Consider the following 19879-nt stretch of genomic DNA (forward strand, 5'->3'; position numbering starts at 1 on the left):
GTCACAACTTAACATGTTGAAGGTTTGAACATTTAAAAAAAAAAAAAAGGAATGGAAATATATATATGTATTTATATAGATATATGTATATATTTATTTTTTTAGCGGGTGTGGGTGCAGGGGAACGGGAGAGGAAACAAAATTTCACATGCTGATTATAAATATTGATTGAAAATTAAAAATGAAAAAAAAAAAGGGGTAAAAGGGTGAAGTTGGGGGGGGGGGGGGGGGGGGGAGGCAGAGGATGCATGATCAGTGGTGGGCATGACTGGGTGGAGAAGTGGGGGAATGGTACAACTTGGAAGGTTTGAACAAAATCTAAAATAAGAAATGAAAAATATTTTTTTTTTTTTTTGGGGGGGGGGGGGGTGTACCAAGGCAAGTGGGTGACCAGATGTGGGTGCGCAACTTCACATGTTTATAATAAATGTTCACAGAAAAGAATGAAAGAAATTTAATGAAATTCTGCCAAATAGTAAGTTTGTTATGTACAAATATGTGGATTTTTAGACAATTAAAGGGCAATAACTCTGAAGTTACAAAAGAAATCCATACAAAATTGTCTGTTCACAACCACATTATAGTGCTCTAAGTTCTGTTAAAGTTTCATAGTTCTAGGTCATATATATCAAAAGTTATGATGCAGAAATTGCCATATCTATAGTACCCTATATAGTTAACACTAGAAACTTCCAAGGGCCATAACTCTGGTGTTACTTGGGCAATCTGTCTGAAATTTGATGGGCCCCATAACCTCATAGTGGTGAACATGTATATGAAGTTTGTTTGAAAAAAAATCTAAAATAAGGAAAGATTTTTTTTTTTTTTTGGTGGAGTGGGGGTCGGGGGATAGGGGGGAGGTGTGTGATCAAGGTAAGGGGGTGACCAGGTGTGGGTACACAACTTCACATGTTTACAATAAATGTTGATGGAAAAGAATGAAAGAAATTCAAAGAAATTCTACCAAATGGTAAGTTTGTTACGTACAAATATGTGGATTTTTATACAATTAAAGGGCAATAACTCTTAATTTACAAATAAATCTGAATGAAATTGTGTGTACACAACCATATTATGGTGATCTAAATTCTGTTTAAGTTTCATAGTTCTAGGTCAAATATATCAAAAGTTATGATGCAGAAATTGCCATATTTATAGTACCCTATATAGTTAACACTAGAAACTTCTAAGGGCCATAACTCTGGTGTTACTTGGACAATCTGACTGAAACTTGACGGGCCACAAGAACTCATAGTGGTGAACATGTATATGAAGTTTTAAATAAATATTCCCAACCATTTCCTAGATATGGCTCCGGACGGACGGACAGAGACGGACGGACAACGCCAAAACTATATCCCTCCGACTTTCGTCAGGGGATAACAAAAATGTTGAAATGTACAAAGAAATGACCAAGACCACAAGGCAATCGGTAACACCGATGGATGCTCCCTGAAGCAAATATCCAAAAAGGGGGCAATTGAAAAACAGGGTCAAATAGAGTTATGGTTCTTAGTTACTGCACTCCCCCACAATGTGTTCTATAAAAATTTAAAATTTGAAGAAGGCATCTCCTATACTATAGTTAAGGAGAGATGCTCTGGACAGTTTTAACACAAAAGGAGGTAATTAAAAATTAGGCCAGCTAGAGTTATGGTTCTTAGTTACTGCACTTCCTCCCACTGACCTCTATAAATGTGTTAAGTATTGAATCAATCATGTATATACTTTTCAAGTAATACACCAGAAAAATTTTCATACATAAAGGGAGGTAATTCAAAAACAGGGTAAGCTAGAGTTATTGTTTTTTAAAAATGCACTCCCTCTCACTGATTTCTATCAAAATGTAAAGTATTAAGTTAATCCCTCATACAGTTTTCAAGTTATGCTCTGGACAAGCTTTTTTTCACATAAGGGGAGATAATTCAAAAATGGGGTCAGCTTGAGTTATGGTTCTTTGACAATGCACATCCTCTAACTGTCCGCTATCTATATTTACAGTATCAAGTCAATCCCTTCTATAGTTTTGGACTTAGGCTCAAAAATGGGGTCAGCTAGAGTTATAGGTCCTGTTATTACACTTCCTTTCAATGATCTCTATATTTGTGTGAGGTATCAACTCATTCCTTCTTATAGTTTTCAAATTATGCTCTGAACAAACTTTTTTCACATAAGGGGAGATAATTAAAAAAACTAGAGTTATGGCTCTTTGACACTGCACTTCCTCTCACTGACCTCTATCAATATGTGATGTATCAAGTCAATCCCTTTTATAGTTTTGGACTCTGGCTCCGGACAAGCTTTTTACAAAAAGAGCTGTCCGTTAAGACAGCGCGCTCCACTATTCGGGGATCTGACAGTAAAATGAATATATGTCTCAATAAGAGATCTCTACTTCAAAAGGAAGATCCACCAAGGGGCATAATTCTGTCAAGAACACAAATTAGAGTTACTGGGATTGTTACCACACATGAAGATGATGATGGTAAAGATATATTTTGAGTTTCAAGTCATTATCTTATATAGTACCAAAGTTATGTCCAGAAAATGAAGTTTGTTAAAAAATTTAAGTATGAAAGGGGCATAATTTGGTCAAAAATACAAATCAGAGTTATGGGGATTGTTACCACACATGCAGATGATGATGGTCAAGATACATTTTAAGTTTCAAGTCTTTATCTTATATTGTACTAAAGTTGTATCCAGAAAGCGAAGATTGCAAAAGCTAGAAATGTGCCCATGGGATACAGATGCCCCCACAACATGACAAAGGACACAGATCAACTTTGGGAAAACAAAATGTTGCTATTTGAAAAAAATGCAAAAAATAACCATATATAATGAAAATTTTTTCCTAGGTCAGGGACCATAACTTCTACAATACTGAATGAATCTGGATGCGAAACCCCAGGTGCACAACTGCACATGCTGACCAACATTCCTGTAAATTTGACTCTAGGTCAAATGCTTTTGGAGCTACGTGCGACACAACATTAAAATGACCAATTTTTAACTAAGTCAGGGACCATAACTCCTACATGACTGAATGAATCCAGACGCGAAACCCCAGGTGCATAACTGCATATGCTGACCAACATTCCTGTAAACTTTGGTGACTCTAGGTCAAATACTTTTGGAGCTATGCGCGAAACAACATGAAAATGACCAATTTTTTACTAAGTCAAGGGCCATAACTCCTACAACGACTAAATGAATCCGGACATGAAACCCCAGGTGCACAACTACACATGCTGACCAGCATTCCTGTAAAGTTTTGTGACTCTACATCAAATACTTTTGGAGCTAGGCGTGACACAACACTAAAATGATCAATTTTTACAAAGTCAGGGGCCATAACTCCTACATGATTGAATGAATCCGGATGCAATACCCCAGGTGCACAACTACACATGCTGACCAACATTCATGTAAAGTTTTGTGATTCTACGTCAAATACTTTTGGAGCTAGGCACGACACAACATTCTCGGAAGGACGGACGGACAAGGGTGAATCTATATGCCCCCACCCCCCAAAGTGGGGGCATAAAAAACTTTAAGTATAAAAGGGGCATAATTCTGTCTTTTAAAGTACCAAAGATATGTCTATAAACAAAGCTTTCGAAAAAATTTAACATGAAAATAATTCCAAGTATAACAACTTGGTGACCTTAACATTGGGTATAATGGGCCCAGCCCCTGCACATACTTTGTTTGTATACTGGACAATGCTTATGTGAACTTACAGTTAGATATAAGCAATAGTAACAAAGATATGACAGAAAAACAAAGGTTGCTGAAAAACTTTAACCTTAAAAACTAGATGTGTGTCCATAGGACACAGGTGCCCCCCATTCCTGCCACTGTAACATGGTTTAATGACTCAAGTTAAACAATTTTTAAGATGTTTGCAACACAAACTTTTAAGAACCTTATGTGTATTTTTCACTTAGTTGGCCATAACTCTGGCCTATCTGAGTAAAATCCTAAAGAGAACACTTCATAGGCTATAAAACAATCCTCTAATGTTTTATGATTCTAGGTCAAGTATATTTTAACATACATGTTTCACAAACTTTTTTTTTTAGTAAGTCTGGACAAGAAGTCTGGTCTTGTGTAGTGAAATAATGACTGTAGGTAAAATATTTTTGGAGCTACGCATGACAAAACATTAAAATGACAATTTTTTCCTAGGTCAGGGGCCATAACTCCTACAATACTGAATGAATCCAGACGCGAAACCCCAGGTGCACAACTGCACATGCTGACCAACATTCCTGTAAACTTTGGTGACTCTAGGTTAAATACTTTTGGAGCTACGCGCGACACAACATTAAAATGACCAATTTTTAACTAAGTCAGGGGCCATAACTCCTATATGACTGAATGAATCCTGGCGTGAAACCCCAGGTGCACAACTGCAGATGCTGACCAACATTCCTGAAAACTTTAGTGACTCTACGTCAAATACTTTTGGAGCTAGGTGCAACACAACACTAAAATGACCAATTTTTACAAAGTCAGGGGCCACAACTCCTACACAACTGAATGAATCCAGACGCGAAACCCCAGGTGCACAACTACACATGCTGACCAACATTCCTGTAAAGTTTTGAGACCTTACGTCAAATACTTTTGGAGCTAGGCGCGACACAACATTCTCGGAAGGACAGACGGATGTTCCTACGTGGCTACTCTTTTGTTCTCTCTATTGTTCTTTTAGCCACATACGAGAAAAATAGCCACATAAAAGCCTTACGGAATGAATGACTTCAAAGAACAAGAGCTGTCCTTAAGACAGCGCGCTCGACTTTTCTCAGTGCTTGACTCTGAATTAGAGCTTTGCCAGTAAAAAAAAATCCAAGTTAAAAAGGGACATAATTCTGTCAAAATTCAAATCAGAGTTATGGGAATTGTGTCTCCTGATGTAGACTTTGATAGAAAACTATTTTGATTTCAAGTCAAAAGCTTTAATAGTAACAGAGATCTCTGATTTTATCAATTTTTTTTAAAAAAAATTCTAAGATAAAAAGTGGTAAAATTCTGTCCAAATTCAAATCAGAGTTATGGGAATTGTGTCTCCTGGTGAAGACTTTGATAGTAAATAACTATTTTGAGTTTCAAGTCAAAAGCTTAAATAGTAACAGAGATATTTGACTTTATCAAAATTTTTAAAAAAAAATCTAAGTTAAAAAGGGGCATAATTCTGTCAAAATTCAAACCAGAGTTATGGGAATTGTGTCTCCTGGTGTAGACTTTGATAGTAAATAACTATTTTGAGTTTCAAGTCAAAAGCTTTAATAGTAACAGAGATATTTGACTTTATCAAAAATTTAAACAAAAAATTCTAAGTTAACAAGAGTGCCAGAATGTCACAATATACGCCCGTCATAGCAAATTTCTTTACACTAGCACCTGTATTTGCAAATGGAATTTTAATTTTCTAGTTGTTTACAATGTTTTGTTTTTTAGAAATTATTGTAATTCTTTTATTTTTCTAAGTCCACAAAAAAAATCCTTACCAGGTAGAGATACCTTAAAATACACCCAAAATTTGAAAGTAACAACAATGTTGTACCACAGAAAAGTGGTCTTGGTTTTTCCCTACGGTCAATTATAAAAAAGTTACAATGTAAGTTATTTATAGTAACAACTAAGGGAAGTTAATCTTTAAAGAGAAAAAAAATAAAAAAATTACAAGTCCACAAAAAAATCCTTACCAGGTAGAGATAGCTCAAAATACACCTCAGAACTGGATGTAACATGCATGTTGTACTACAGAAAAGTGGTCTCGATTTTTCCCTACGACTTGTAATGAAAAAGTTACAATATAAGCTATTTATAGTAACAGCAAAGGGAAGTAATTCAAAAGAAGGGACCAGTGCATGACACTCCGTCTCATGATGGTGTACAATTGTGCCAAGTTACATCAAAATCCCTCCATGCATGAAGTAGAAATGCTCCGGACAAAGTCATTCTTGTATCTGACCTTTGGCCTCTAAGTGTGACCTTGACCTTAGACCTAGGGACCTGGTTCTTGCGCATGACACTCCGTCTCATGCTTGTGAACATTTGTGCCAAGTTGTATCAAAATCCCTCAATGCATGAAGAAGAAATGCTCCGGACAAAGTTTTCATTCTTGTATCCTTGACCTCTAAGTGTGACCCTGACCTTACCCCTAGGGACCTGGTTCTTGCGCAAGACACTCCGTCTCATGATGGTGAACAATTGTGCCAAGCTACATCAAAGTCCTTTCATGCATGAAGAAGATATGCTCCGGACAAAGTTTTCATTCTTGTATCCTTTGACCTCTAAGTGTGACCTTGACCTTAGACCTGGGGACCTGGTTCTTGCGCATGACACTCCCTCTCATTATGGTGAACAACTGTGCCAAGCTACATCAAAATCCTTCCATGCATGAAGAAGATATGCTCCGGACAAAGTCATTCTTGAATTTTTCATTCTTGTATCCTTTGGCCTCTAAGTGTGACCTTGACCTTAGACCTAGGGACCTGGTTTTTGCGCATGACACTCCGTCTTATGATGATGAACAATTGTGCCAACTTTCATCAAAATCCCTCCATGCATGAAGAAGATATGCTCCAGACAAAGTCATTCTTGAATTTGACCTTTGACCTCTAAGTGTGACCTTGACCTTAGACCTAGGGACCTGGTACTTGCGCATGACACTCCGTCTCATGATGGTGAACAACTATGCCAAGTTTCATCAAAATCCCTCTATGCATGTAGAAGATATGCTCCGGACACGGTCTGTGGACACCGCCCACCCGCCCACCCATCCGCCCGCCAGGGGCATTCCCATAATACGTCCCGTTTTTCAAACGGGCGTATAAAAAGGGGCATAATTCTGTCAAAATTCAAACCAGAGTTATGGGGATTGTTTCTCCTGGTGTAGATTTTGATGGTAAATAAGTATTTTAAGTTTCAATCAAAAGCTTTAATAGTAACAGAGATATTTGACTTTATCATTTTTTTTTTTTAAATTCTAAGTTAAAAAGGGGCATAGTTCTGTCAAAATTCAAACCAGAGTTATGGGGATTGTTTCTCCTGGTGTAGACTTTGATGGTAAATAAGTCTTTTAAGTTTCAAGTCAAAAGCTTTAATAGTAACAGAGATATTTGACTTTATCAAATTTTTTTTTAAAAATTCTAAGTTAAAAAGGGGCATAATTCTGTCAAAATTCAATCAGAGTTGTGGGGATTGTTTCTTCTGGTGTAGATTTTGATGGTAAATAAGTATTTCAAGTTTCAAGTCAATAGCTTTGACAGTAACAAAGATATTTGACTTTATCAAAAACTTTAACCAAAAAGTCTAAGTTAAAAAGGGGCATAATTCTGTCAAAATTCAAACCAGAGTTATGGGGATTGTTTCCCCTGGTGTAGATTTTGATGGTAAATAAGTATTTTAAGTTTCAAGTCAATAGCTTTGACAGTAACAGAGATATTTGACTTTATCAAAAACTTTAACCAAAAATTCTCTCTTTAACCAACGGCGACGCCGACGCAAGTGCAATAACTCTACATTTTCTTCGAAAAGTCGAGCTAAAAAGTACAGTTACCTATTGTTCCTATAGCCACCTAAGTATGCAAATGTGAGCTCGGATGGATGGACGGAAGGATGGATGGAAAGACGGACGTTCCTACATATGGATACTTATGTGGCTACTCTTTTGTTTTCTCTCTATTGTTCTTTTAGCCATGTAAGAGAAAAATAGCCACATAAAAGCCTTACGGAATGAATGACATCAAATAACAAGAGCTGTCTCCATAGGATGACACATGCCCCCTATGGCACTTTGAATGAATAGTTATGGCCGACGTTAGAGTTTAGGACCTTTGACCTACGGAGCTTGGTCTTGCGCACGACACGTCGTCTTACTGTGTCACACATTCATGCGTAGTTATTTTAAAATCCATGCATGAATGACAATGATATGGACCGGACACGCCCATCAATGCACTATCATGAAAAATGACCTTTAATGTCTAAGTGTGACCTTGACCTTTGAGCTACGGACCTGGGTCTTGCATGCGACACGTCGTCTTACTGTGGTACACATTCATGCCAAGTTATTTGAAAATCCATCCATCGATGACAAAGATATGGACCGGACACGCCCATCAATGCACTATCCTTTAACGTCTAAGTGTGACCTTGATCTTTGAGCTACGGACCTGGGTCTTGCGCGCGACACGTCGTCTTACTGTGGTACACATTCATGCCAAGTTATTTGAAAATCCATCCATCGATGACAAAGATATGGTCCGGACACGCCCATCAATGCACTATCCTTTAACGTCTAAGTGTGACCTTGACCTTTGAGCTACGGACCTGGGTCTTGCGCGCGACACGTCGTCTTACTGTGGTACACATTCAAGCCAAGTTATTTGAAAATCCATCCATCGATGACAAAGATATGGACCGGACACGCCCATCAATGCACTATCCTTTAATGTCTAAGTGTGACCTTGACCTTTGAGCTACGTACCTGGGTCTTGCGCGTGACACGTCGTCTTACTGTGGTACACATTCATGCCAAGTTAATTGAAAATCCATCCATCGATGACAAAGATATGGACCGGACACGAAAATTGCGGACAGACCGATAGACGGTTCAAAAACTATATGCCTCCCTTTGGGGGCATAAAAAGTACAGTTACCTATTGTTCCTATAGCCACCTAAGTATGCAAATGTGAGCTCCCAGGGTGGGTAGAATTGCCCCCCTATTCTCCGAACAGTGGAGCTAAAAACTTAACCAAATCGAAACACCAATGCGGATGCCAACGCATGGGTGAGTCCAATAGCTCTACCTATTCTTTGAATAGTCGAGCTAAAACAACTGAGACAGGACAATACAAGAATGCTACAGACCAAGCTTGGTGAAGATATATCATCTGGTTCTTGAGGTTGTTTAAAGTTTTTTTTCTATTTCTATTCCTGGCTGCCTCTAGAAGATATCAAGCAAAACCATTTGAAACTAGATGCCTACGGGCAACATGTCGTGCCCACCCTTTGAACCGTAACTGTGACCTTCACCTTTGAGGGAGTCAGTCTCACTGAGTTAAACATTCATGCAAAATATAAACAAGATTCCTTAATGCATGTCAAAGTTATGGGCCGGATAAGATCTGACATGACCTTTGACCTCCAACTGTGACCTTGACCTTTGAGATAAGAACCTTGGGTTTGGGCATGACACTCCGTCTGACTATGGTTAATATTCATGCCAAATATAAACAAGATTCCTCAATGCATGTTAAAGTTATGGGCCAGACAAGATCTGACATGACCTTTGACCTCCAACTGTGACCTTGACCTTTGAGATAGAAAGCTGAGGTTTGTGCATGACACTCCGTCTCACTTAAGTTAACACTCATGCAAAATATAAACAAGATTCCTCAATGCATGTCAAAGTTATGGGCCGGACAAGATCTGACATGACCTTTGACCTCCATCTGTGACCTTGACCTTTGAGATAGGGACCTGAGATTTGCGCAAGACACAGCTGAGGGAGTACTAAGTGAGAAGACTGTACAAGAATGGTACAGACTAAGTTTGGTAAAGATCCTTGATCTGGGGGTCCCTAACAAGGGCCAAGCTGAACCATTTGAACAAATCTGAGATAGTCCCATGCCAGGATACTACTGACCAAGTTAGTTGTTATTATGACTAGTAGTTTCAGAGGAGAAAATGTTAAGCAAAAAAGTTGACACAGGACTACTTACAACGGATGCCGGACCATCCATCTATACTTATAACTCATCCTTAACAACATTCAGGTGAGCTAAAAAAGCAAACAGCTGGAGCCTGAAAATAATTAATGAACCTTGCACCTACCTGTTTTATTTCTGCTCTGATTAGACAACTGATGACTCACTACTGGTTGTTTAACTGGCGTCTGCAATAAGCAATACTAAGTTTTACCATTTAATATTTATTAATATTGAACAGGACTGGTACAGTACAACAAAACCAGCACCAATGTTGAGCATTTGTTTATGAATTGGTAAGAAATAGGCTCAACAAATCCCTTTAAGGAAGCGGCCTTGCTTTAGTTTGCAACACCTGTCATATTCACAATTAAAGCTATGGAAGTATCTACAATACCACCAGCATCCCGCAACTGTTAAAATGTTAAAAAGACCAGGTCAATGTATAATTTGGACAATTAAAGTACTACAATACCTTGAAAATAATTTGCATTTTTAATATTCATTTTTAGTTTACGTCCGACAAATTGGTGTTTCTTACGATGTGCTATTTTTAACGTGACTTGGAAGTTGGGAATTTGCTAATATTTCCGCATGCTTAATGTCTGGAATTCAAAATTTGCTACCCGGGCCAATATCCACTTCTACAGTAGTGGTCAGGGACTGTTTTAAGTCTCAAGGTCAGTCTTTGACCTTTGTTGTACCCCCAAAAATATAAGTCAGTGGCTCAGTCTTAAGCCAAAGCATTCAAACAGTTATTGATTAAAAAGACTTTAGTATGGAGGTCACTGGCCTTGACATCTGACCAACTAATGATAGAGTTATCAACTAACAATAGACAACCATTCTATAAGTTCAACTACTACTGTAGGTAAACCAAACTGTCTACAGATGACTGACCTTCTCAGCATTCAAGACTTAACATGTAACCCCTATTTCTAAACATTCACCATCATACCTGGTCAAGATCTACCAAATAACACCTATTCCAGGTCAAGATCCAACAAATAAGTCCTATTCCACAACATTCCAGGTTATGATTCAACAAATAAGTCCTATATTCTACAAGATTCTTCATCATACCTGGTCAACATCTTCCAAATAATCCTTATTCCAGGTCAAGATCCAACAAATAAGTCTTATTCCACAACATTCCAGGTTATGATTCAACAAATAAGTCCTATTCCAGAATTCTATATCATACCTGGCCAACATCTTACACATAACCCCTTTTCAAGGTCAAGATCTATACCCTACCTGGTCAAGATCTAGTAAATAATCCCTTTTCCTCGACATTCCCATGTCAACTTCATCAAACACTTCCACTGATTGATTATGTCTATCTTGATGAGTAAATTCTGAAAAATATCACCGATAACATGAGACTTCACTGTAAAACAAGAATACCACAAAGGTCCTATTTTACTCACCTGACCTAGTTCTTCCCCTCTCCCTTTCCACCCATTAACCAAGTATTCAAATTATCTAAACAAACTGTGGATAATACCAACCCACTGGTAATAGCAACCCTTGCAATAATTGAAGTCATAATTGGTTTTTAATTGATTTTCACATGCCTTTTTATCTACATCAAAACCATCACGCCATCAGTGACACCCAGCACCATTTTAGATATTTACATTGAATGTGGTTCCATTTAGTAATAACTGATAAAGTGAAAATGCATCAAAATTTTAACCTGAAATTCTAAGTAAAAGAAAGGGGGGATAATTCGTTAAATACTGGTACCAGAGTTATGGGCATTGTGTCATATAATATAAGAGATGATATGGAACAACTACTTTCAGTCTGAATCAAATCCATTCAGGAATAACTAGAGTGAAAGTGCATCAAAACTTTAACCTGAAATTCTAAGTAAAAAGGGGGGATAATTCATGGAATGTTGGTGTGAGAGTTATGGCCCTTGTGCCATATGATGTGAGTGATGATGAGGAATAACTATTTTTGAAACAAATCCATCAATTGCAGAGATAAAGAGAAAGTGTATCAAAACTTTAACCAAGGTGCAGACGAGGAAGGATGCTGACACCGACGCTGGGTCGAGTAGGACAGCTCTCCATACTTCATATAGTCGAGCTAAAAAACAAATTACACAATACAGTAAAACACTGACCGGCTGAAGCTGCATGGGGATAGGTAAACTACTTCGGTTATCCAGGGTCTCAACTGATCCAACATTGGAAAATAAAAGGAAACTACATGAATTATAAGTACTGGTGCTTGGAACAAGCAGTGATTCACAGAATATTCATACACATGTATTAAAGCTCTCAGTTTTAATGTATCAAAACATTTTAAGAGCTTTAAGATTCTACAATACTGCAATATCTGAGGAGGCAAATGTACATTAAATCTGTTGTTTTTCTTCTTCAGATATTTGCTTACTATATACAGTCGAGTCCACTTAATACGAACTCGCTTGATACGAATTTTCGGATTAAACAAACAAAGGCCGAATTCCCCAGCCGAGTCCTATTTTCTTTGTAAAATTATTTCGGTAATAGCAAACTCGCTTCATACGAATAAACGGTAGATACGAACACATTTTAGAGTCCCAATAAGCTTAAATATTATACTTTTCAATCTTTTGATACGAACTAATTTTAGAAGTCGGGGCCGTTATAAAATCTGTTGAAAATAATAATATCGTCAACCTTGTACCGCGTGGTAACTGGACAAAGGAGTAGTTCACACTTATTCACAAACAAACACTCGGTCCTTTATGTATCATTTCAATATAAAACAATTTAATCAATTGACAGGTCAAGATTTAAAGAGGTGTAAATAATTCTAAACACATTATTGACGTTCTAGTGTCGATACAGGTAGGCTGTGTCTTACAAAATATACAATACAGTACAATACAATACAAAAGTTTATTCAGCATAAAACATAACACGTCATATGCTTATAGCCTATACAGAATTAAATTAATGTTCAATGATAAACAAAATATACAAACTTTTATCCCTCTTAGAATGATTGTTATATAGTACAAGCTTCAATGTTGGCGGTGGATATAAGTAATAAGTTTTACGTGTTTAAGTATGACGTTTGTTGAGTAATTTCAATGTTATCTGAATAAATTAACTTTTTGACTACAGTTTGACTGTAGTTAACAGTAATCAGTATAGTAATGTAGTTTCATCTGTTGCTGAAATATCCAATGAACTATCATCAGAGTATACCGTACAGTTTTGTTTAGATATGTATATTATACCACCTGCAGAATGCAAAAATCTCTGAATTTATAGCAGACCAAATGTTAAGCAGAGATAGATTATCTACAACTAACAAAATAATAAATAAACAGTCTCTTAAACTTTGTTTGATACCTTTATACTGGGATTCAATCTCTTCAACCAAATCTTTTCTACCCATTTCTTGCAGCACAGACAGCAAATGTGATATCCTACTTTCTTGTGTACCTCCATAGTTGTTCTTCCACCTGAAATATCAGTCATACCTTCATTGTCTTCCCTCAGCCAGTTTCATTATAATAACCTTTAGATTGCATCATTTATGGATGCATGCTGAAAATAGGTTTTGCAGTTTGAATCTAAAGGTTAACAACAGACACAAGACACAGCAGGATCACAATTATTCTACTCAAGTAAGCTAAACTAGAGCTATCACTGTAGGTGATGCATGTACAAAACCCCCACCCCACCCCCGCACGCACTGACACAGTACACTGCAATCTGACGCACACAAGATTGCATAATTATGTGGACTGTACGTATAAAGACTCTATGCATATAGTATAGTAACAAAAAACAAAGCCCCATAACTCTGCAGAACATCTAAAAGAACGTAACATACATCATGCACAAGTAGGGTTGGTACTAATCACTTGTGTGAAGTTTCATTAAATTGTGTGCAAGGGTTCAGATTAGGCGCGCACAAGATTGCATATGCAAACTGTATGTCTATAGTATATTAACAAAAACCAAAGTCCCATAACTGTGCAGATTTTTTTTATAAAAGAACCTAACATGCACCATGCACAACTAGGGTTACTACTGATCACTTGTGTTAAGTTTCATTAAATTGTGTGAATGGGTTCAGGAGATTACGTGCGCACAAGACTGCATATGCAGACTCTATGTATATAGTATAGTAACAAAAATGAAAGTCCCGTTACTCTGCCAATTTTTTTTCTGAAATTACATCATATGGCCTTGCTTCTGACCAAGTTTGGTGAACAGTTCATTAAAATTGATGCATGTCCCTAGGACACAGGTGCCCCCACTCCTGTTACTGTACATGGTTTTATGACTCAAGGTCAAACATTTTTTAAGATGTTTGCAACACAAACGTTTAAGAACTTTATGTGTATTTTTCACTTAGTAAAGGACCATAACTCTGGCCTAGCTGAGTAAAATCCCAATAAGAACACCCACTGCAAAATTTCATAGGCTATAAAACAATCCTCTAATGTTTTATGACTCTAAGTCAAGTACATTTTGACATACATTGCAGCACAAAATTTTATTTTTTGACTAACTCAAGGGCCATAACTCTGGTCTTGCAAAGTGAAAAAAAAAACACATAAAAAAACAACGAAAACTCAGGTGCACATATTCACATGAAGTATAATATTCCAACATGATTTCATGACACTAGGTGATTTTACTTGTTTTTTTTAAACCAAAATAGTTCATGAAAAAAAATTCATGAAAACATGAATTTCAATACATTATCTCAGCTCATAATAACAAGTGCATGGAATTACTACTTAATTGGTACAGGTATTATTCAGTAACTGAAAATATGATGGATTACTGTATCATTTAAGGCAAAGAAGTCCTTTTATAATGTTTTGTATTGTTCATGAAATATTCAAGAAAAGCACAAATGTCTTCATAAAGTTATAAGAATGTTTATTCTTGAAGTGTTCATGGAAAAAACATGAAGTGCAATTGAGACATTGAAACAAAGAACAAAATAATGCATGAATTCTTCATGAAGTATTTTTTTCAGGAATATTTTCATGAATTCTTCATGAAGATTAATAAATACAAACTTCATGAATTCTTCATAAACACAGGCTATGCTTAATTTCATGCATTTTTAATGCATTTACCACTTCTGTTTTCATGAGCTGCTGATGCATTTGTTTCAATGAAAACTTCATGAAGTCTCCTCATGAAGAAGTCGATCATGAATGCTTCATGAGTACTTCATGAAGTATGAATAAACATTTGACAGAGGTAGCTCCCCCCTGGCAGACATCATTTTTAATGAAACAGAATGATTTGAAGAAATTTCAAAAGCAGGTCACCCAAGGAACCTATCTATGAAATTATTTTCAAATCCTGGCAGCAGTTTCTGAGAAGATTTTGATAGTTTCCATGTAGTTATAGAGAGAAAACTAGTGGCTATGTTTCTTTAAAGAAAAAGAATTATTTGAAATAATTTGGAAACACTAATGTGAAACTATTTTGAAATGGACACAGCAGTTTTAAAGGAGAAGTTTTACGCTTTTTTATACTGCCACGTAAGAAAATTAGCCCTGCCCCCTGGCAGCAATGTTTTGCTTTTTTTAATGAAAAAGAATTATTTAAAGGAATTTGGAAGATGGTCATGCAGCGAAATTATTTTGAAATCGAGCCAGCAGTTTCACAGAAGAAGATTTCTAGTTTTCAAAAAAGTTATACTGGAAAAAACTGGTGGCCGTGTTCTTTATGAAACAGAATGATCTGAAGAAATTAACTAAAACCTGAAATACACAAAATGGTGGTGATTACAGGACTTCAGCCGAGGGAACCTAATGACTTTAATTTTAACATACCTCAGTAAGGCATTATATGCCTGTAGACGTACGTTCCCAGTGCTATTTCTCTCTACCTCTGTCACTGTATGATCTTTTAAACCTAGATTTATGGCTAATATCTTCCAGTCACTCGGAAACTTCTCACCAAGTTTAAGGAGGAATTTTTCAGAGAAAAAATCTGTAAATTAAAAATATATCTGTAAACTGACCATAGACAATCATCATGCTATGAAGTTTTATTATCAAAGGCAAAAGCTACATCCCCCATAATTGCAGATAAGACACAATTATGATCTAAGATGAGAGGCAATAATGATCTCAGATTAGAGGCAATCATGATCTCAGATTAGAGGCAATCATGATCTCAGATTAGAGGCAGTTATTATCTATGGAATTAGAGGCAATTATGATCTGGAATTAGAGGCAATCATTATCTGGGATTAGAGGCAACTATTTAACTAAAAATTCAAAAAGCCAAAAAAGGGGTTCAGTTTTGTAAACAAGAGGGCCAATATGGCCCTAGGTCGCTCACCTGAGAAACACACCATAACAGTGTAAACATGTTTGACCTAGTGATTTAATGGAAACAAATATTCTGACCAATTTTCAATAAGATTGGACCAAAAATGTGGTCTCTTATGTGTAAACAAGTATTTTCTTCAATCTGACCTAGTGACCTAGTTTTTGAGCCAAGATGACCTACATTCAAACTTGACCTAGATTTGATCAAAGCAATCATTCTGACCAAATTTCATCAACCTCAATTAAAAAATTCAGCCTCTACCGCATACAAAACGTTTTTCTTTGATTTGTCCTAGCAACCTAGTTTTTGACCCCAGATGACCCATATTCAAATGTAAAATGCTGCCCCTATTGCGTACACAAGGTTTTCTTTAATTTGACCTGGTGACCTAGTTTTTGACCCAAGATGACCCATATTCAAACTCCTCCTAGATAAACATTCTGATCAAAATTCATGAAAACCGGTGTAAAATGCAGCCCCTATTGCATACACAAGGTTTTTCTTTGATTTGACCTAGTGACCTTGTTTTTGACCCCAGATGACCCATATCTGAACCTGACCAAGATTTCATCAAGGCAATCATTTTGACCAAAATTCATGAAGATCAATTGAAAAATACAGCCTCTATCGCATACACAAGGTTTTTCTTTGATTTGAGCTAGTGACCTAGTTTTTGATCCCAGATGACCCATTTTCGAACTTGGCCTAGCTTTCATCAAGCTAATCATTCTGACAAAATTTCATGAAGACGAGTTGAACAAGAGCTGTCTGATGACAGCGCGCTCGACTATTCGAAGAATTGATTGAAGAATGGGGTCAAAATATTTCCACGGATATTCAGACAAAAGAAATAAATAAATTAGACAAACAATGTTCCTGTATTACTTTGATTTCGATAAGTCTTGCACTAAATGGCAATATATGAGGCAATTTCAAAGTCCAAAAAGGGCCATAATTCAGTCAAAATAGTTATATACTCTTGCTTACAGATGGAAATCATAATGATAAACAAGTTTTCAAAGTTTAAAAGCCATATGTCAATTAGTTTTGACAAAACATGGACTTGTATGAAAACAGAACCAATTTCAAAGTCCAAAAAGGGCCATAATTCAGCCAAAATAGATGACAGAGTTATTCTCTCTTTCCTACAGATAGAGACTATTATACTAAACAAGTGATAAAAGTTTCAAAGCTATATGTCAAACACTTTACAAAAAATATGAACTGGTACGAAAAACTTAACCAAAATTTCTAAGTCAAAAGGGGCCATAATTCAGCCAAAATCCTTGATGGAGTTATGTACTCTTGCCTATAACTGGACATGGTGATGGTAAACAGATGTTGAAAGTTTCAAAGCTTTATCTCAAAAGACTTTGTCAAAATATGAACTGGTACGAAATATTAACCAAGATTTCTAAGTCGAAAGGGGCCATAATTCAGCCAAAATCCCTGATGGAGTTATATACTCTTGCCTATAACTGGCCATGGTGATGGTAAACAAGTGTTGAAAGTTTCAAAGCTGTATCTTAAAAGACTTTGTCAAAATATGAACTGGTACGAAAAACTTAACCATGATTTCTAAGTCAAAAGGGGCCATAATTCAGCCAAAATCCTTGATGGAGTTATGTGCTCTTGCCTATAACTGGCCATGATGATGGTAAACAAGAGTTGAAAGTTTCAAAGCTTTATCTCAAAAGCCTTTGTCAAAATGTGGACTGGTACCAAAAACTTAACCAAGGTGTGACGCCGACACCGACGCCGATGCCGACACCGACGCCGTGGTGAGTAGGATAGCTCTACTTATTCTTCGAATAGTCGAGCTAAAAATACAGCCTCTATCGCATACACAAGGTTTTTCTTTGATTTGACCTAGTGACCTAGTTTTTGACCCCAGATAAACCATTTTAAAACCTGGCCTAGATTTCATCAAGGTTATCATTCTGACCAAAATTCATGAAGATCAATTGAAAAATACAGCCTCTATCGCATACACAAGGTTTTTCTTTGATTTGACCTAGTGACCTAGTTTTTGACCCCAGATGACCCATTTCCGAACTTAGCCTAGATTTCATCGAGTTAATCATTCTGACAAAATTTCATGAAGATCAGTTGAAAAATACAGCCTCTATCGCATACACAAGCCAAATGTAGAAGGACGACAGACGACAGACAGACGCCGGACATTGAGCGATCACAATAACTCACCTGAGCATTGCTCAGGTGAGCTAAAAAGCAAAACAGAGTTATGGTACCTGTGCAGAGTAAGTCAGTTTATCACAGTGAATAAGTGTGTGAAGTTTCAACCCATTCCCACAAGTGGTTTATGAGATACAAGCTTACACACGAAAACTTAACCAAATCCGGACACGGACGCAGACACTGATGCGGACAAAGACACTGACACTGATGCACGGTTGAGTCCAGCAGCTCTACCTTTTCTTCAAATAAACAAGTTGAACTAATAACATCTACACATGGTTGTGAATTTGCAAACAAATTCACATACTGAACTGGATAAGATTATTGAGTGACTGTCATCTAATGCTTACAAAAGAATCAACACCATGGAATTTTTCAGTGAAAGAAATCATTTAAATCCATGTATTCAATTCATAAAGAATGAAAGTGATATAACTACAGTCAAATCTCGATATCTCAATTTTGTCGAACCAAGAGAAACTAGAATGTGTCTGTAGGACACAGGGTGTGCCCAAAATGGTACATTGGTCAGAAATAGGGGGCAATAATTCAAATGTTTTCAGCCTTAAGGTGGTTATAGCATCAACAAACATTTTATATAAAGGATTCATTTTTCTAGGCCATATACTTTTTGAGCTATGAGGTGAAAATGTGCACAAGGTGAAATTGACAATTTCGGGGCCATAACTTTAAAAATAGGGGGTGGAGCCAGCCAAAAAATAGGAGGTGCACAAGTTTATATCATGATAAAGAATCAAGCAAGTTATGAATTGGATATGGTTTTCCATGTTTGGGCTCCTGTGACCTTGACCTTTGATCAAGTGACCCCAAAATCAATATGAGTCATCTACTCTGCATGTCCAATTATCCTATCAAGTTTCAACATTCTGGGTCCAGTGGTTCTCAAGTTATTGATTGGAAAAAGTTTTCTATATTCAGCCCCCTGTAACCTTGACCTTTGATGGAGTGACCCCCAAAAACAATAGGGGTCACCTACTCTATAATTCCTATCTCCCTATGAAGTTTAAAGGTTCTAGGTCAAATGGTTGTCAAGTTATAAACCGGAAATGGATTTCCATTTTCTATCCACTGCGACCTTGACCTTTAACAGAGTGACCCCAAAATCATCAGGGGTCATATATTCTGCATGTCCAATCATCCTATGAAGCTTCAACATTCTGGGTCAAGTGGTTCTCAAGTTACTGACCGGAAATGGTTTTCCATGTTCAGGTCCCTGTGACCTTGAGCTTTAAAAGAGTGACCCAAAAAACAATAGGTGTCATCTCCTCTGCATGACCAATCATCCTATGAAGTTTCAACATTCTGGGTCAAATAGTTCTCAAGTTACTGACTGGAAATGGTTTTCCATGTTCAGGCCCCTGTGACCTTGACCTTTAACAAAGTGACCCTAAAATCGATAGGGGTCATCTCCTCTGCATGACCAATCACCCTATGAAGTTTCAACATTCTGGGTCAAGTGGTTCTCAAGTTACTGACCGGAAAAGGTTTTCCATGTTCAGGCCCCTGTGACCTTGACCTTTAATTTCAACATTCTGGGTCAAGTGGTTCTCATGTTACTGACTGGAAATGGTTTTCCATGTTCAGGCCCCTGTGACCTTGACCTTTAATAG

At 37.0% G+C, this 19879-nt stretch overlaps 1 protein-coding gene across 1 annotated transcript in view; it reads right to left on the bottom strand.

Moving 5' to 3' along the window:
* Positions 1 to 19879, bottom strand: part of LOC123547013 (uncharacterized) — a 59174-nt gene that overhangs the window by 15116 nt on the left and 24179 nt on the right. Inside the window, exons 4-7 of the mRNA XM_045333748.2 lie at positions 15545 to 15704; positions 13086 to 13198; positions 10987 to 11087; positions 9857 to 9917 (exon numbers count right to left, since the gene is read on the bottom strand). Of these exons, the coding sequence (XP_045189683.2) occupies positions 9857 to 9917; positions 10987 to 11087; positions 13086 to 13198; positions 15545 to 15704 (435 nt within the window). The remainder of the gene's footprint in view (positions 1 to 9856; positions 9918 to 10986; positions 11088 to 13085; positions 13199 to 15544; positions 15705 to 19879) is intronic.

The sequence above is a fragment of the Mercenaria mercenaria genome, chromosome 9, assembly GCF_021730395.1.
Source record: "Mercenaria mercenaria strain notata chromosome 9, MADL_Memer_1, whole genome shotgun sequence".
In the NCBI taxonomy this organism is placed as follows: domain Eukaryota; kingdom Metazoa; phylum Mollusca; class Bivalvia; order Venerida; family Veneridae; genus Mercenaria; species Mercenaria mercenaria.